Source organism: Pelodiscus sinensis, chromosome 1 (assembly GCF_049634645.1).
Source record: "Pelodiscus sinensis isolate JC-2024 chromosome 1, ASM4963464v1, whole genome shotgun sequence".
NCBI lineage: Eukaryota > Metazoa > Chordata > Testudines > Trionychidae > Pelodiscus > Pelodiscus sinensis.
Genome location: NC_134711.1, coordinates 64,457,540 through 64,477,370, shown reverse-complemented (window position 1 = coordinate 64,477,370; position 19,831 = coordinate 64,457,540). Strand labels below are relative to the sequence as shown.

Below are 19,831 nucleotides of genomic sequence, written 5' to 3'. Positions count from 1 at the left end.
GCTAAGAAACCTTAATTTTTTAAATTCAGTTTTCACTGTTTTATTACTTCTCACTTGTCCATTTTTTTTTATAAACAATGGGGCAAAGTTTACTTAAAGACAATTTTATTTACAATTTTTAACAATGGAGTATTAAGAAAAATATGATAGACTTGAGGACAACAGAGCCATAGGCATTAAAACATGGGTTCATAAGTGAATCATGACAAAGTTGGCAATTTGACAAAATTATAGTATCTATGGATAAACAGAATAGAGCAGACACCTAATTGTATCATGTACCTTAGTAAAAACAAGTAAGTCAAGAGAGTATTTTATCAACACGGCATGGACATATCAAGCCCAGATTAACTCCTAGTTTCTCCAATGCTTTATTAATAAAAGCAAATAGGCCAACGTTAAAAAAAAATTAAAAAGGCTATCCCACCTAACCTTTTGGGTTTACGATTACCCATATGTGGACACACATCGATCAAGGAATTAGACAACTCACTTTGCATGCTAGGAACCATAATCATACTAGGAGGAACAAATGAAATTATTTTTAGTTCCCCTAATTCAGTTCAGGGGTATGAGTGGAGGAACACTAAGTGCAGAAGGACTTCGTTCAGCTTGGCTTCAGGTGGTGAATTTAGAATACATTAAACCCTTTGATGTCTAGAAAACAGATTTCTGGCATCTTTTGGCATTCTAGATCAGGTGAAAACTGACAGGATAGTCAATCCTGATGTAGTTAGTAAGGGCATGCAATATAACCTATTGATATGTAGTGCTTTTCATACAACGTATCTCAACAAATAAAGTACAGCAATTAAAGAGTCCTCAGATTTCAGACATATACAAGAGGTCAGACAGCAGGATTAAAAATTGCCTCAAGATTATTTTCCATGCGTTATTCAACGTCACATGGAATAGAGAGTCTCTTTAAGAAAATGGAAGTAGTTGATCAGGAGAAAGTTAAATAACTTCTAAATTCCTAAACAGCTAACACACTGTTCAAATTGGGAAAACTTTTGAAGAGATTATTTTATGGATGTGACTATCAATTATGTAACTGTCAAGAACATACATAAAATCTTCATGAATTTTTAACTTTATCCAAGATAACACTAAATTTACAGACATGAGTACCAACAGTGGTATCTATAGTATAACAATGTGTATTTATAGACTTATCCGTATATATTTGCCTTTGAAACCCAGTGAAAAACCTCACATTGGAAAGATCTTCCACAAAAATCAGTAACCAGGAACCTAGGTACTAGTGATCATCCCTTCCTAAATGGGAGAGGGACGCAAGAAAACAATGCATGTACATAAAGGATGAAGACAATTTGAAAGCTACTGCAGAAGGATCACCATGCACCTTTAAACAGGAGGGTATTTGGCTGGCTGAGAACAGTGCTTTATGGAGAGAGAGGTTTAGGGAGAAATGAAAAATGCTGTAAAAGGGGCAGAATGTTGCTGAATCATCACGTCGGAATGAAGTTTGAAAAGGAGAAACACAGTGATGGGAGCCTACCTTCTACACAGACCAAATAAGCCATATGCTGCAACTCATCGTTTAACCGTAGTGTGGATGTAAAAGTGGAGGTATTTCACAAGAAAGATGCACAGTGACTGGATAAATGACTTGAAAATAAGGTTAAGTATTGGGTAATTGACTAATCGAATCGTCAGTGCATTTTTGCATCAAATATACGATGAATTGATAGGGCACCTCCGTCTTCGAAGTGTTACAGCTGACCTCGGGCTCCATGCAGTGCTGCCCTTTTCTCCGCCTTCCCTCTCCCTCCCCCATTGCCTCTAACAGAGGCAGCAAGGCGGGGGGGCCGGGGGAGCAACTAGCCAACTATCCTGCCGACTAGTCCTTCACATCCCTACTTGGAAAAGGACTAGAAAAAGGTGTTCGTTAAAGGAACAAACGGGGGGCAATTGGGGACTCTTATAATGGTATGTCAGGGAGCCAACCCCTCATTCTTATAGCCCACCTTAACCTTCTTATATGCAGGAGTGGATGGTAAGGTCCCTGTAATAGATTTGCTGGAAGTACAGGGATGGAAAAGAGGGGGAGCTAGAAAAAGCCCACTCCCTTCCTCCCTGGTCGTTATGGAATAAACCTAGAGGTTAACTGCATTGTGCACTGTTACCTGCCTGATAGACCCGGATATCTAATAATAAAATTGTGGCCTGATTAAACCCAAATCAAATGTCTCCTGTCCATTTTTTGGTATAGCGAGGAAAAAAAAAAAAAAAAAAAAAAAAGAGGCATCTCTATTAAGGTTAATGAGCCACTCTTTCCCCTCCCTTCCCCCCAAACACAACACTAATTGAATTGCACCTTTATTTGTGATATTCATTAGAGTTAACATAGTAAGATAGCCTAGAGTGTAAGAGGACCAAGACACCCTTCTCATGCCACATAGCAGAAATCTGAACTGCTGCCAGATCCCTTCTATGGCTGGCTGAGGAGATCACCAAGATCATCTTCTCTTAAAGTGGACAGGAATTGCACAAATTAAGAGATTCAAAAGCTGTACCTTGAAAATTTATCTCCCTCTCATTCATTCAAGTAACATGAATTACTTGGCAAACTGTACAGGGATATAAATGAAAAGGTGGGGATTGGGAACACTGCCGTTGGATAGTCATGTCAACAGAAAGTGTGGTAAATGAGTTATAACCACACTACAGTAGTGGTTCTTTTTAACTATTTATATAAATAGGTAACTTCAAAATCAATAAACATAACAGTAACATAAGGTAAAATAAGCTAAATTATTGATGATTCAAGAGCTATTCCTCAGTGGAAGGAAAGGAAAAAACAACCCGCTCTTTAAAAACAACTGACTAAATATGCATTTTTTCAGGAACAGTAGTGGATGACCAATGGTTAAGCAAAATTTAGTTTGAAATCTACATATGACTTCTGCGTAGCTTTCAAAGTAGATACACCGGGCTAGTCTATATTTGCAAGTTACTGTGCTGTAATTTTCTTATTCAGGAGAGTGGAAACCAACAAAACACCTTCCACAGCAAGTTACAATGCTGTGAAGTGCCAATGTAAACAGGTTCGCGGTGCTGAGAGCTACACTTCTAGGACTGAGAGCTACTCCCCTTGTGGAGATTGGTTTACCTAGAGTGCTGGGAGAGCATTAAAGCTCAGCCATGGCAGCTCTTTAAACTTGGAAGTTTAGATACAGCCACAGTCTCCTGGCAATAAGACTTCATCACTTCAAGCTTTAAAATAAATGGATAAAACTAGATTTTTATTTCAGAAATATTGCTGACTATGACATAACTGCACATACATAGTTTGACCAAATCAGTCTTACCTGTTCACAGTAAAAGGTTGTCGAGAGGGTTGCTGCTTTGGCATACATATTATGCTAGGCGAGCTTCTGTTTGGGCTGCCTAACCCTGAACTGCTCATGCTGTTTGTCCTGCTTGGAATTCCAATGCCCTGACCAACCTGGGAGTGGTTCATCATATTCCTAGGATTCATAGGCAATATACCCCTGAAAGAGATAAAACCACCCAAAAAGTTGAACCTATACAACACTGTTCAATTTCAGTAAAGAAATTAAAATGAATGATCAATTTTTAGGCTGCCACAAGCTAGATTCATGAATAATTTCAAATATGGCATCTCTTATATAATTAGTTCTCAATAAATTGTACAGAGTTTTAGGCTTCTTTAGAAAAGCCATATGCCCCTTTCATATAAAGAGACGAGACAAATCCTTGGTCAGGTTTAGTGTAGAATACATACAAAAAATTTAAAGCGAAGTAAAAGTCTTCTGAGTGTAAATCATATAGCTTAATCCAAAGTTTTTAATATTATTGCTTCTGTCCTACTACTCTGATATCCTGAATGCTGTATAACATGCATATAAATTTTAACCACACATTTACTAAAGCAGACAAAAATTATGTTGTGTTCCTGCAACAAAATTTGCAAGTGAACACTATCCTTACACATATAAACAGTGTATTACAAATACCATTTCCCTCAGCGTAGTCAGTGATCCATAAAAAGAAATAATTTCTTTGATTAATTAGAATGTAAAATAGTTTAGATAAAATATGCTTAAAAATGGCTCTGCAGAAAACCGCAATTGCAAAAATTATCAGCTACCAATAAATACCTGCTCGGAGATGGAGGCGTATGAAGTGACATTGTTGGTACCCCTGTTGTTGGCGTTACGTGGCTCGGTAACTGAGTGCCTTGTGATAAGCTGCGATTTAACTGAGGGGTATTGTTGCTCATTCCCCTCATTGGAAGGCCTAGTGCACCTATTGAAAAAAAATTCAGAGGGGTGGAAATACGTAGCAATAAGGAACAAAACTGTTATCCACTTGGTGCAGATGGGAACTTAGTCTAATCTGACAATCTAAAAAATATTAGTGTAATACTGCAAGAAAATGCAGTAGAAAAATAAAGTCCTTATTTACATAATCTAAACTCGGTTATTTCAAGTATGCCGTCTTTTCGTAATTTTTAGAAAAAAGGCTTTTTATTTTAAAGCTTTTTGTATTTGACAAGTACTATCAAAATTGCATTTCCATTGATATTTGCCTTCTGCAGTTATAGATTTAACTTTATATCAGTAATTTGCAGATTTTATGTTCTGACTTGTGTATTACCCTTTGTACCAAAATACAGCGTTAAAACTGAAGACATACTATAAAAAGTGTGTCCTGACGCTCATTTTAGTTTGAAAATTTAAATTATGTAAGTGATTAAAAAAAAAAATCTTGAAAACAACATTCAGAAACACTTTTAAAATAACATTGTTTTGCTTGTTTCTGTTGGCATCATGTTTATTTTCTAAAAAGCTAAGTCAAACAGCATTTTACATAAGCATTAAAAAGAATATATATTTCACTAAGTCCACATGCTCTTCACTCCAGCATTTTTAAAATTAAAGAAAAATTCTATTTTAAAAGACACTTATATTATACACTTATAGAAAAATATGTATTTGGAAAAGAGCAGTAGTTATAATTGGACCATGCCCTCCATGGAAAACAAATATTTCTAGAAAATTTAGAATTTTATACTAAATAGAGTATATTGAAATTTTACATTAATTTAAATTAGAAAATCCAGTTTCAGAAAGTTATTTTGAAGAACTTCATTGGAAACTTCTGTTAATAAAACTGATTCAGTATAAGTGGATACACATTGGTGCTATGTTTAAAACACTATTTCATCTCATGCAAAATAGTACAAACTTCAAATATAAAGTGCTTCTTCTTGACCATAGAAATTCAGTTTCTGTAATTAATTCTAATGTTCTGAAATTAAGAGAAAAGTGAGATTTTAATTGTCCACTAATATAAATAAAATAATTGTGAATGCCATACTACAAGTTCAGTATTAATGGGTTCAAACACAAATGCTTCACCATAAATGTGTGGGTGTATACAGCAAATAAAGAAAGCATTTCACCATGAAAAAAAATAAAATGGAAACTCACATTATTTAAAACAAATTGGGACAAAATATTCTGTAGAGAAATGCTTTCTTCTGATTTCTGAGGACATTTCAAATGTTGTGTATGACTTACTCTTGATTCACAAATCAATGTTTTTATTTCAAAATTACATCAAAATACAATAGAAAGGAAAATATAATGCAATATAAATGGGGAAACAAAACAAGCACAGATAACAGTGCAGCAAAAAATATTCCTCATAACTGGTCCACTGGTTTGGTTGCACGGTGAAGTGCTCATATGAAAGTTAATTGACAAAGTACTACTAATACCAATTTTGGATACAACTTGTATATACTTGGGTTAACGTTATTAGAAAACAGGCCGGGGAAAGAAAAAAAGGCCAATGGAAAACGCTAATCCTAACACTTTGAAAACCACAATGCAGCCAATACTCCATATTATAACTAATGTAAATCCACAGATTTTACAATGACATTTCAAGGATCAGACTGGATATCATTTCAAGGATATGTATTTGTTTACATATATTCAGATATAAAAATGTATAGCTGGCAATTGTGGAGAGCTGAAATACTGACTGTGTGGGTGGCAGTTGAAATCTATTTTTCTGTCTTTTGCTTTCCTTTGTTAATATGCTTAATTGTTAAAACTTAATAGGTTCGTGTGACTTCATTGAAAAAAAAAGGCTAATTTTGTGTGTGGAAAATGGTTTAACTCAAATTTACAGGAGGGATGTTAGATACCATTTAACTGAATAATGGTGTAACCACACAAAGTCTTAGCGGTTACACACTTATTTGCTGGTTCCCAGCGGTGGTAAAAGTCAGGATCCCATGCAGACTGGCTCCTGCCTGCTGCCCCGCATTGCTGCCTCTGATACAAAGACAGCAGTGTGAGGCAGCAGCAGCACCTGTTTGTGGGGGGTACCTGAGCTTCGCCACAGGCAGAGGCTGTTTCACCATCCCACAGATCAGCCTCTGTCCACAGTGAGCCCTGGCCTGCCACAGACAGACTGCTCCAGCATCCCACCTGCCCTGCCTACCTATGTGAAGGTAGCAAGCAGGGCAGGCAGCTTCCTGAGTGTACTGGCTCCCTCCTGCCCCCCTCTATCAGAGGCAGCAGTGCACAGGGGCAGGGGAAGGCAGCTCCATGGGAATCCAGTGCTTGTGGAGAGTTGGCTTAAAAGACGGCTCCCCATGGGCACCGGCTTCCACATCCCTACTCCTTGCTGCCTCTGGGGAGGAAGTCCGTGTGGTCATTTGGATTATCTGATAAGAGCAAGATTACCTATTCTTTGTTTATACAACTACACACTAACATTCTTAATTTACAATAATCTGGATCTGTACATCTCCCAGAATAAGTCACATTAAGATGCCTATTGAAGCAGGTCACAGAATCAGAGCTGGAAGAGACGTCAGGAGGCCATCAAGTCCAGCCCCCTGTCAAAGGCAGGACCAATGCCAACTAACTGCTACTACTCTAATATGGCTGGGACATTATCAACCAAACAACCAACCAATGAAGGTGCCAATGGTTATTCTTGGTTCTGAACATCCAACACTCTGGTCATTTGAAGAAGTGGGCTGTGCCCATGAAAGCTCATGATACCATCTGCATGTTTTGTTAGTCTATAAAGTGCTACCAGACTATTTGTTGCTGTGTAATTTTTTTTTGTTAACGTTGGCATTATCAATTTTATTCCTCCGAACAACATTTTAATGGTTAAACAGCAACTAGTCCAAAGCATGGCTCCCCACCCCTTCCAGATTTTGGGAAGAAATAGAAGCTTGTTTTAATATCACCTTTTGGTTTCTGCTTTAAGCATCATCACTCCCCTTCAGATAGATTGCACTTTAGGCATCTCACAGCCAGAACTAATTGAAATATTAGCTTGTTAAGAAAAATACATTAGATCTGGGTGACTTAATGGGCATAATGAGTAAAACTGCTATGGATAAAAAGGTACAAAAATAGCTACAGCTCCAAATCGTAAAGATAGTGGAGACTAAAAAACAATGCCAGATTAAGGCCCCAAAAATGAACATAAGGTATCACTCTCAGACTGTCTAGAAATGGATTTAAAATTCATCATTGGAATGAACATAACAGTATGCCTAACAATCAGTATGCCTAACTCACCAACAATCTATGGGGGCAATTACTTTCACTATTAAGAGATTAAATATTATTCAAAGGAAAACTAAATACCGTACTAGAAAGACTGAATCTTCTAGGAGAAATTACTTGTGCCTAGTCCAGCTAAAAATGTCACTTGCTAAAATACCCTAGTAAATGCTTTGAATTAACACACACTGTCTCTGTCAATGGAATTTGACTAGAAAATTCTAATCAAGTCTATTTAAGAGGTGGTACAACACTTAAAATCCTTCTGTAGAGCACATAAGTAGTCTTCCTGCTGCTGCTGCCAATTTAAACTTTTAACTATTGCAGGAAAAAATGGGGTGGGGAAGAAATAACAATTAACCTTAAATATTTTCCCTAGCTTTACTACCTCACAATTTACAGACCGAATTAAGGATCACCAAATTCAGACGTTACACCTTTGTGGGTATACAATACCACATTACAAATCAAACTGTATCTGTTATTTGGAAAACTACATTTATTTTGACCTATTTTCTTAGTTTTCTTTTTAAAAGTCATGGCTAAACCACAGATATTCTTTATATCAGTGTTTCTCAACCAGTGGTACGAGTACCCTTGAGGATACTTGAGAGAAGTCTGGGGGGGTTAGTTAACACAACTAAAATTTGGAGAAAACAGAATTTTTGTTTTAAGTTTTACAGCGCTTTATTATTTTTGTACTTTTTACACCCAAAAATTTCATTGCCTGCCCAGCTACAATTAAGTTGTTTAAACAAATGTGTTGCAATGGTAGAAAAAATTGTGTGTGTCTGAAAACGGTAGGTACTGAGGGTACTTTAATTTTTTTGTAAAGGGGGTACTTTATAAAAAAAAGGTTGAGAAACACTGCTTTATGCCATATTTACTTATAGATTATTATAGGTGATATAGAGCATCAAATCATGGCAAATGCATACAAAAACTAACAACATATTCCTAAAATGTATCTGGCACAGGTCAAACAAAGACATGCAACGCCTCCTATGTATCTAACAGAAAAAAAAAAAAATAATATGCATGTTCTTGCTCAAGATGTAGAAGTGACACATCAATACAACATAAAATAAGCATATCAGTAATAAACAGAATACTTACTTTGTTGCCCGTATAAACTTGCCCCAAACTGAGACAGCTGACCTGATGTTGATGGTGATGCCAGCATCTATATTTAAAAAACAAAGAAGAGTTGTTACTAAAAGAACAAAGATACTTCATTGCTCTAAAAAATGGTACCAAAGGTTTGTAAATATCATACTGATATTAATATCAAACTTAATTTTCAATGGTCTTAAATATCCTTTTCAGTTACTTAATGAACAACAAATACAACCATGCACATATCGCTAGAAAAATCTTTCAGGGTACAGAGGATAATTTAACAACTCAAAGTAGAAAGAGTCTAGCCAGAGGAAAAGATACTCTGCATCTACACTTTACTAATAACAAAGAACTGATTTAGAACAGGAAAATGTTAAGGAAGCTTGGAACCAGTGACCATAAGCTACCTGCATTCAGTATAGAAAGGGATGGGTTCACAGAACAGTGCAGTCATTTTAGGAAAGCAAATCTGGAGGAAAATAAGACATCCATTAAAATCCACCAGTGTATAAAACTTGTAAAATCCAAGAATGTGACATAAGCGAGGCATGACAAATCACAATTCCTCTGCAAAAGAAAAATACAAGGAACAAAAACCAGCTATTGTAACTTTATGACAGGGGTGGGGAATCTCAGACTTGGGGGCACCTGGATCAGGCCCCCGAGGCTCAGAGCTTCCCCCAGCATTGGGGAACCTACACTGGCACTTCAACCCCTCCTCCCCCATCTGTCCCCACCGTGGGACTGGAGCACACAAAATCTACTAGCTTAGGCTCCACTAGGCTCTGGTGTACGAGGGGAATGTGGGGAGTATCTTTCTCCTTCTCAGTTGGGGGCCCACAACAATGAAAGTTGATTTTTGGGTGGGTTTTTTTGGGTGGCCCCCAACTGATCTGTGGGTCAGTGACCCCCGACCCAAAAAAAGGTTCCACATACTCTTGCTTTATAAGATAAAGACGAAGTTAAAAGAAAAACCTGCAGTGGAATTTTTGTTTCTATGGCCAGTAAAATAATGGAACAATGATTCGGAAAAAAAATTATAGTAGAGGATAAAAGGAACTGTATCTAACAGAATGGCTTACTAAAGCACGAATCTTGAAAGATAATGTTTTTGAAGAATTATAAAAGTAATCACATTTATTACACAACGATTTGAAAATATAATTCCAATTGTCTTGGTCTGAGAACAAGGTGGAAAGTCTATAAAAATGGCCATTGAGCCAAAAGCTATGTACTACTCAGTTTGGGAAGTCTAGCTAAGCTAATTATGAGTATATGAGAAATCCTAACTAGGAACATCCAACTTACCAACCTCCCCCAGAGGATATATGACCAGATTTAAATCTTCCAACACTTACACTTCACCCCCAAAAAAGGGAAAGGAGAGTTCTTATGGTTTTCTATAAGGCTGTTTCAGACTGAAAAGAGGTTGTCTTTCTTGGATACATGTCACAAGAAGGTAGCTGTATAATACAGTCTTGATATGTTATATAATGATAGTGTGAACTTATTAGATAGAAATATTTATAGGCTATGAAGGTGCTTCTTGTTTTGTATCTGGTCTACCCTATGATGCTGATAAAACGGATTCCCATGCCATTAGGAATGTCTCAGACAGATGTTTCTATCTGATATTCCCATTAACAGCTGTTTAAAATCTTGTCTTTTTTTGCCATCTTCTAATCTTTCAGATCAACACAAACATTCTGTTCAGTTCCTAGCAAACACATATATTAGCTTTTTAGAATGACTATTTATAATCATGGTTTCTGATTTGCTTCATACTTCACTTGAACTTGGTTTAGCAAAGTAGTGATAAGAAAATAGTGTATACTATTTAAATTGACTTTTGAGAATTCAGGAAAGAATCATTTTTATCTAAAGGCATCAAGTTAGTGACTAGGGACCTGATTCAGCAAGGTATGTAAGCACATATGTATGTTTAAACATGTCAACAATCTAATTTAAATCCACTAATTTTAGGTACATGCTGAAGTATGCTGCTGAATATGGGCTCTATTTTATAAGAAACTGCTCACTTAAATAAAGATAGGGAAAATACCCATGGAATTCTGGTTATTGAAAATGGATAGGTTGGCAAAACTAAATTTTGTTATTCTCAAAACATCATAAGAAAAAAGCCCCAAAACATCCCTAAGGGATGTGTCTATCTGAATGACAAGATTACCTCAACATAATTTTTCTCGAGATGGAAAAATTAAAGGAGGCACCTTACACACATTGAAGCAGAGCATTTTTGGTATTTCTGGCTGTGAAGGCAAATAAAGAGTTTGTATTTTTTTTCTCCATCACAGCAAATTTAATCAAACCTGTCTACGGGAGGCTCAGAAAAGTTTTTCATAGATCCTGAAAAAACTCATCTACTTCTGGCTGATCTCTGAGTCCGAGACTATTTGATCTGGATTAAAGATGGAGGGTAAATCTTTGTGTAAACCATTCATAATTCTCTAACACATTTTCTGCTAATAAGGATGCCTTGGGAACTAGGTAGAGTTGCCAATAATAATAATAAAACCTCAGACTCAATCTACTGCTTCTGTGATTTCAACAATGTTTAAAATCTAACAAAGTATACAAACAATACATACACTCTTTGTGGTTTTGGAAGTGTATATGGAGAGAATTTAAAAAAAGATCAGATGTCTTGCTGGAGTTTAAGGTACTTAGCGACTTTGCTATTAAGTTAACTGCAAATAGCACTGGATTAACTCACATGATCCGACTAATATTGAAGTTCTGGCCTCTTAAAAATAAAGATATTGAAAGGACTCTGGGTAGTCTGGAAATCCAAGGAGAAAATTTTCCTCAATTCTGTACAAGTGATGCTTTAAAAAAGGAAGTGTTGTGCATGCTCAAATACTGTTATGTTGTCCATTTTCTTTCATATATTACTAATCCTCTGAGAAGGACATAAACAGTAAATTTTATTAGAAATGCTGATGTGACGGCTTTTGCTAGTGTGAAAAACAAATGAGATCAGGAACACCTGCATGGTAGAGAGAACTGTGATCTATAACATTTTTTATTTTGTCAAGCCATGCATGATGTTGAAATGGGAGAAAGCGTGGCCAAGAATATGGGTGAAGATGGTATTAAGTTGCGTTTGTGACTCTCTATTCTTGGACCAGCCAGGCCCCTGCCTAGGCCCCATACACAAGTTAAAGGAACCCCAACTGCTTGTGGTGATGAGGAACTGGTTCCAGCAGCTATGAGCAGTTGGATCACAGATATGGTTTGACCACACCACACCACACTCTCCTCCCATCATCCCTACTACTTATGCTAAGGCTTTTTTTGGGTTGGGAGCCACTTGACCCACAGAAAAATCCATCGGTGCCACACAAAACCTCACTGATCTGGGGCCCGGAAAGACACTCCTCACATTCCCTTCACATACCAGATCTGGGGAGGGGAGGAGGTATGGGGGGGGCAGCCTAGTAGATTTTGTGTTCTCCAGCCCCATGGTGGGACAGCGAGAGGATCTGGAGCACCAGCACAGGCTCCCTAATGTGTGTGTGTGGGGAGGGGGGGGGCACATTTGCATTGGGGGTTAGAGCCAGGCAAGCCCGAGGCCACATTAGGCCTTTGGGCCTGAGGTTCCCCACTCCTGTACTAGGGTATGTAATAACTAGCGATGTAGAGATCTACACCACTCAGGTATTCATATAGTGGAGGAACACACTGGTGATCAGAGCCAATTCATTTAAAACCCCTTTGCATTACCAAAAGAGTGACAGCACAATAAAGAATCAAGCACCGTATTTCTAATGTAAACTTCAAGTTTCAGTCCTACTGAATACAATTCTTTGTTACAGTAATTTAATTTTGAACTGTTTATGTACCGATATTGATTGCCATTAAAAAGTCAACATCTAAAAACAGTGCCCATGCAACAAAGTGAGAAAATGGTAATACAGGCAGTCCCCGGGTTACGTACAAGATAGGGACTGTAGGTTTGTTCTTAAGTTGAATCTGTATGTAAGTCGGAACTAGCGTCCAGATTCAGCCGCTGCTGAAACTGACCGCCAGTTCTGACTTACACACAGAATCAACTTAAGAACCCCAGGCGTCCCCAAGTCAGCTGCTGCTGAAACTGATCAGCAGCTGATTCCAGGAAGCCCGGGGCAGAGCAACTCTGCCTCGGGCTTCCTGTAGTCAGCGCTGGTCAGTTTCAGCAGAAGCTGACTTGGGGACGCCTGGGGCAGAGCAGCTAGGGTGCTGCTGGGTTGCTCCAGTAGCGCCGCTCCTCGGTGCTACTGGACCAACCCAGCAGCACCCCATCTGCTCTGCCCCAGGCGTCCTGATTCAGCCGCTGCTGAAACTGACCAGCAGCGGCTGAATCAGGACCTGGGGCAGAGCAGCTGGGGTGCTGCCGGGTTGGTCCAGTAGTGCCCAGAGCGGCACTGCAGGACCAATCGGCAGCGCCCCAGCTGCTCTGCCCCAGGGTCCAAAACAAAAGCCTGGTCTGCTGGGGGGGGGGGGGGGGGCACACTAGCTGCGCACCCCCCCCCCCCAGGGACACGGGGAGCAGAGCCACAGCGGTAGCGGGGTGCCGCGCCTCTGAGGCTTTGCTCTGGCAAAGCCTCAGAAGCGTGGGGAACCGCCGTGGCTGCCGCTTCAGTCCCAGTGCCTGTGGTCTGCTGGGGACCGTCCCCAGCAGACCACAGGCACCGGGACTGAAGCGGCAGCCGCGGCAGATTCCCGCGCTTCTGAGGCTTTGCTCTGGCAAAGCCTCAGAAGTGCGGGAACCCGCCCGGTGCCCCTGGTTTGCTGGAGACGGTCTCTAGCAGACCAGGGGCACCGGAGCAGCTTACGAACGGGGCTCTCTCGCCCCGGAGCTCGCAAGTAGCAATCCGCCACCTCGACCTCCGGGGCGAGAAAGCCCTGTTCATAAGTGCGGATCCGACATAAGTCGGATCCGCGTAAGTCGGGGACTGCCTGTATGTTGCTTAAGTAAAAGGAAAAATGGATGGCAAACATTTGCAAATGTTCCAACTTATGGACAGCAACTATATATGATTGTCAGGAGATAACAGAAATTTGATTCAATCAAAGATTGTTTGATGTGGCATCCTAGAGTACGTATTATTAGGAAATACAAGCAGCTTAATAGTCGTATTTTACCTAAACTGCTGGTGAGACAGAAAGGCACAGAAGATGTTATTAGTTAGCCAGTGTATCCTTCATGATAAACTATCTAACATATTTGATTTTGTTAAACTCATTTGTATTTTACAGCAATATATAACCTTAGGCCATCATCCATATTACAACAGCCTTAGATCACAATCAAAAAGCCACTGTCACAGGTGCAATGCTAAAAATAAAATTTAAAAAAGCAAAGATGAGGCAATGGTACAGCCAACTTGATGTCTTGCATTACTTTGTGGAATGCTTTGAATAATTCATAGAATATAAAAATTTACAAATTAATTGTCTCATATACATAGGTGTTCATTGGTCTGTATAATGTGGGGCACTAATCTGATAAAAGAGTCAATTCCTAGGAAAAACATCAAATACAAGGCCACTTTCCTCTTTGAGCAATTGACCTAATTCACATACTTAATTTTTTTAAATTGTGCAAACAAAATTAAACAGGAAGTACCAAAGACTACAACAAACGAGGCAAGAAAGTCAAACTGTAAATCAGATGGCTACAATGCAACTCTTATCACACAAAACTCTTCTCACCCCAAAACAGTTGTGAGGTCCAACAAACCTCAGGTGATTTTAGACTGAGATAGAATAAGGATTTTCATTAAACACATTATCTGTCAAGAAACAACTAGATAATGGTTTCCTTTCCATTCTTAGTGATGAACCAATTTCTATAATACAATACATGCCTTTATTACCTCCAGACTGGTTTATTACAATGCTATTTATTTTGGCTTGATAACATCAACCCTGAAAAAGTTGCATGCACATTCATTTGAAGTTCCTCAGAAGTATGTGAAATGATCATGCTCTAAAGCTTCCTGAAGTAGCAACTCCTTTCCTAGACAGAAACAGTGAATAAGTCTACCCCATCAATTAAGTCCATCTAACTTGTGGTTGCTTGGGAAGAGAGGGGGCCTTTTCACATCCCTAAGCAACTTAAGTGGTCCACATCGGCACTATGTCAGCAGGAGATGCTCTCCCATCAACAGAGTTTACATTTCTCTCAAAGGTGAAGTAATTATGCCAATATGAGAGCAGTTTGCTAAAGACACACTCTGCTGACAAGAGACAAGCTATAGCAGCGCAGCTGCACCCATATAGCCTTGTAGTATACACTGGCCTACTGTAAGTTGTAGAGCTGCATCAGTCCAGTACAGCAAACCTAAACTCAGAGGAAAAAGTAGGGAAAAAAAGCCTAAGCTGCCTCAGAACTGAGAGTGAGCAAGCTTAAATCCACAAATTATATCCAGACCAATGGATAGCTAAACATGAGAGAAAGGTTGATAATTATCTTCTTAGACAGATATGTACACCAACACTGGATAATCAATCTGTAGCTGTGTTCCTTTGTTTTTGTTATTTATACAGCACAATTACCATCTGAATGTCAAAAGTAGATTAATCACAGTTTTCAAGGGAGACACCACTAGGTTCACAAAATCAGAAGTTAAAGCAACAAATAATATAAATAATCTAGATTTGTAATCTGTTTTATTTTTCATTTTATTAATAATTTTCATTGCATCTTAAAATTTTATTTTAAAATAAACCACTGTAAAAGTTTCCCTTAAAATTAGATCTAACAAGCATTTACAAAATGTAAGGTCAATAAAAATGATTTACGTTAGTTATTAACATTTAAATGAAGAGTTTTAAATCAACATGTACAGTGAAGTATTTGCCATGTTCAAAATATTTATAAGCACTGAGATTTTGAAGTAAAAGTAACTACTGACTTGCATTGTTTAACTTGAGGAAACATAAAAAATAAACTGTTTAAATAATGAAAAACTAACTGATTTTTATAATTTTCATTTTTAATAGTTAAATATGTAAGTGATATCATTAACAAGTTTGCTAATTTTTTTTTTTTACAGTTTAGCATCTCTTTAAAACTCATATTATAGTACACTAAGGTATGCAATACAAGCTATTAATCAGACAAGAGATTACTGGGAAAATTGTAATTTGGTATTATTGAAGATGCTATGAATGATTGATACTAGGCTAATAAAACAGATATTTTTATCAGATTAAGAGATTGGCAATAATTAATTACTAGATGGATACTGAAGGTGAAAGAATGAACACTAACAAGTAACAGCGCAATACATTCACTATATACTCAAGCCAATTTATAATACAAAAGCATGGAAGAGGAGCATGATTCCATACAGTCAGTGGTGTCTAGTCCAAAACACCACTTCAAGTTTTAAGACTGATTTGCATTTACCAATTATCTTATAGTGTTGCTTTAAAAGTAGATGTGTTAGACATAGCTTTATATTAAGGAACAGAAAGACCTGCATAATTACTTAACTCTTGTAACTAGGCTTGGCATAATTCAATTTTTATTTTTCTATGGTTTTGAGAGATACTGCTGTTTCTATTAATCTCTTTTAGATTTGTATTGAGTAAATATTCACAATTGTGGAAAAATATGGGTTGGGGATAGACAATTATTTAATGAGATTAGACATTTGCAATTAAAGAAGCTAAAGCCTTAAAACTGATCAAACACAAATTGTCAATATCACAAGTAAATATCCTTAAATCAAAATTCGATGTTCTCAAGCAACATTTTTCTTATTTTGCATATCTTAATATTTCTATTCTAATTTATCAAAAGCTTTTTTCATTGGTTTCTTTATTGGTAAAAGACATTTACCAATATAAATCTAATCCTTCCAAGCATTCTTATAAACTACTTTAAACAAAAGTTCTTAATCAGTAGTTTGCTGATAAGTTAATAATTCTACCACAAGAAACTGATTTTTCTATTTCCTTTACTATATACATTCCAGTTTGTAAAATAAAAATTACCTGTAATTTCTTAAAATGTGACTCAGAGATGCATTTTACTTCCTCCCTCTCTGCAAACTGAAGGACAATATAAAGTACAAAACATGAATACCTGTTTTCCTCTCTAGCCAAGTAACATTGATTTATGTATACATGCCCAAACTAGATAGATGAAACACAGATATTAACTTATAGGTAATAAATATACGTAATACAGTATACATTCTGTAAATTCCAATCATGCAATGTAAATTTATTATGAAAGCAGCTGTAGCAACTGTTTGATAAACTTGTACTAGAAATTGTTACAAGGTTGCCACATGTTTAACATTATACAATTGATGTTTATATCTAGTCCAGATAGCAAAATCCAAAACATATTACAAATACAAAAGGATCTCACAAAACTGGATGACTGGGCAACAACATGCATTTTGATAAATGCAAAGTAATGCAATTGAAAAATATAATCCCAACTATACATACAAAATCATGGGGTTTAAATTAGCTGTTACCAATGAAAGATCTTGGAATCATTGTGGCTAGTTCTCTTATAGCATCCACTCAATATTCAGCTTCAGTCAAAAAAGCTAACAGAATGTAAGGAACCATTAGGAAAGGGATACAATGACAGAAAATATCACAATATCTCTATACAAATCCATAATACACTCACATTTTGAATACTGTGTGCATATCTGATCACCCCAACTCAAAAAAATATTTATTGGGGTTTGAAAAGGTGAGAAGAACAACAAAAGTGATTCTGGGTATAGAACAGCTTCCATGAGAAGAGAGTAAACAAATTGGATCTTTTCAGATTGGAAATTAGCTGACTAACGGGATGGTGGAGTGGGGGTAGGATCTGACACAGGTCTATAAAATCTTGATTGGTGTAAAGAAAGCAAATAAGGAAATGTCATTTACTTCCTTCACATAACACACAAACTAGGGGCCACACAAATTAATAGACAAGTTTAAAAAATAAAAGGAAGTACTTCTTCACACAACACACACAGTCAATCTATGGAACTCCTTGGCACAGGATTTTGTGAAGGCCGAAACTAGAGCAACTTTTAAAAAGAACCAGGTAAATTCCTGGTATAAGTCCATCAATGGTTATTCATCAGAATAAGAAAGGATTCAATACCATGTTCTGTGTGTCCCTAGCTTCTATTTTCCAGAAGCTGGGAATGCATGTTAATGGATAGATCACTTGCTTGCTTGTTCTGATCATTCCCACTGAAGCATCTGGTATTGGCCACTGTCAAAAGACAGCATATTAGGCTAAGCTGGACCACTGGTCTTATCCAGGATGGCTGTTATGCCCAGCAAGTAATTTTGTCAGACTGTTGTCAAATGATTGCATTACACCTTTTCTTCATCTCTTAGAAAGTTAACAAAAGATTTATCATAAGAAATAAAAGAAGACTGTCTCTCTGATCTCTCACACAAGACAGCAGGCTCCCATCCCCATTGCTTTATGTTTGCAATATCATAGCTGTTGTATGGAACTTAAGTTCTGAGGGCTATAAGGTAAGCAGGGAAATTAGTTTGAAATAATTTAATTTTAAAATATATTTGAAATGTTTTTAAAAACACACATCTCTTATTAACATAAAACCTATTATGCTAATTTATTTTTGCCAGATATGAATTTTCCACTTTATTCAGACGGGTCAAAACTATTAATCCCTTACTAAATAATTTTTAGACATCTAAATTAATGCTATTAAAACACCCAGTCCTAACCTCACTATATGTAATTCTTTGTAATGACTGAGGATTCCTTGCTAAAACAAAAGGAAAAACTATGTAGCACTTTAAAGACTAACAAGCGGGTTTAATAGGTGATGAGCTTTTGTGGGCCAGACCCATTTTCTCAGATCATATTGTGGGTCCGGCCCACGAAAGCTCATCACCTATTAAACCCACTTGTAGTCTTTAAAGTGCTACATAGTTTTTCCTTTTGTTTTAGCAAGATCAGACTAACACAGCTACCTCTCTATGAGGATTCCTTTGGCATGCTTTTGACGTAAATCTAAACACTTGATGCCTGACATTAACAATGTATCTTCAATTTTTTAGCTAAAAGATTGATGCATTAAATAAAAGGCATTCAAGATAAATCTCAGGAAACAAAATACTGTAATTGTATTCATTATCACAGCAAGTGTCAGCAGCAACAGAAGGCAGAGATTTAAGGCCAAACACTATATTCTGCAGCCGGGGGGGCGGGGGGGCGAGAAGAGGGGGAACACAACTATCTCCTGAAAGTGAATTACACAAAAGCCAGAAGGGGTTTATTTCCAAATCGAGACCTAATGTTTGTAATGGATAAAATAAACTTGTGTACAAGATTATATAGCCAAAAAAAAAATTAATAAACTGAAGATAAAGAATTAAAAATTACTAAATATTTATATAGAGCTTTGGAATCTTAAAAATCTGTCACCGATAGTCATTATCACAAACATGGAGCTCCAAACCTTAATAGCACCTGTAAGTGCTCTTGCAAAACCAACAAACAGTTTTTAAAAAATCCATCTTATTTCTACCCAAACATTATCTTTTGATCTCAAAGCCAAATGACAAAAACACAAAAATAAAAGCAGAAGACTGTGAAGGGAATTACTACTCACTAAAAGAAGAAAAAAAGCAGACTTCTACTTGTCTTCTTGCGTACTACTTTCAATATCCAAAAACATAGGAATCCAAAATGGATGCATTGAACTCGTTTAACTGACAGCACCTCTACATGATCAGGTGGTGTGAAGTGATGGAATGGAGAAGACAGAGTCTGTTTGGGCAAAAATCACATTGGGGAAGAAAACTATCAGATCCTCCCCTGGGATAGTGCTTGGGGTGTGTTATAGACCACCAGGATCCAATTTGGATATGGATAGAGACCTCTTTAATGTTTTTAATGAAGTAAATACTCATGGAAACTGTGTAATCATGGGAGATTTCAACTTTCCAGATATAGACTGGAGAACAAGTGCTAGTAATAATAATAGGGCTCAGATTTTCCTAGATGTGATAGCTGATGAATTCCTTCATCAAGTAGTTGCTGAACCAACAAGGGGGATACTATTTTAGATTTGGTTTTGGTGAGTAGTGAGGACCTCATAGAT

General features: G+C 37.3%; 1 protein-coding gene across 6 annotated transcripts in view; it reads right to left on the bottom strand.

The window, feature by feature from the left end:
• The window catches only part of CNOT2 (CCR4-NOT transcription complex subunit 2), a 132,793-nt gene that overhangs the window by 25,294 nt on the left and 87,668 nt on the right, over positions 1 to 19,831 (bottom strand). For 3 of the 6 annotated variants that reach the window (XM_075931731.1, XM_075931736.1, XM_075931738.1), the window contains 4 exons: positions 16,719 to 16,775; positions 8,709 to 8,775; positions 4,149 to 4,296; positions 3,336 to 3,518 (listed from right to left, as the gene is read on the bottom strand). In XM_075931731.1, coding sequence (XP_075787846.1) covers positions 3,336 to 3,518; positions 4,149 to 4,296; positions 8,709 to 8,775; positions 16,719 to 16,775 — 455 coding nt within the window. The remainder of the gene's footprint in view (positions 1 to 3,335; positions 3,519 to 4,148; positions 4,297 to 8,708; positions 8,776 to 16,718; positions 16,776 to 19,831) is intronic. The other 3 variants (XM_075931743.1, XM_075931750.1, XM_025183882.2) reach the window with 1 other exon arrangement.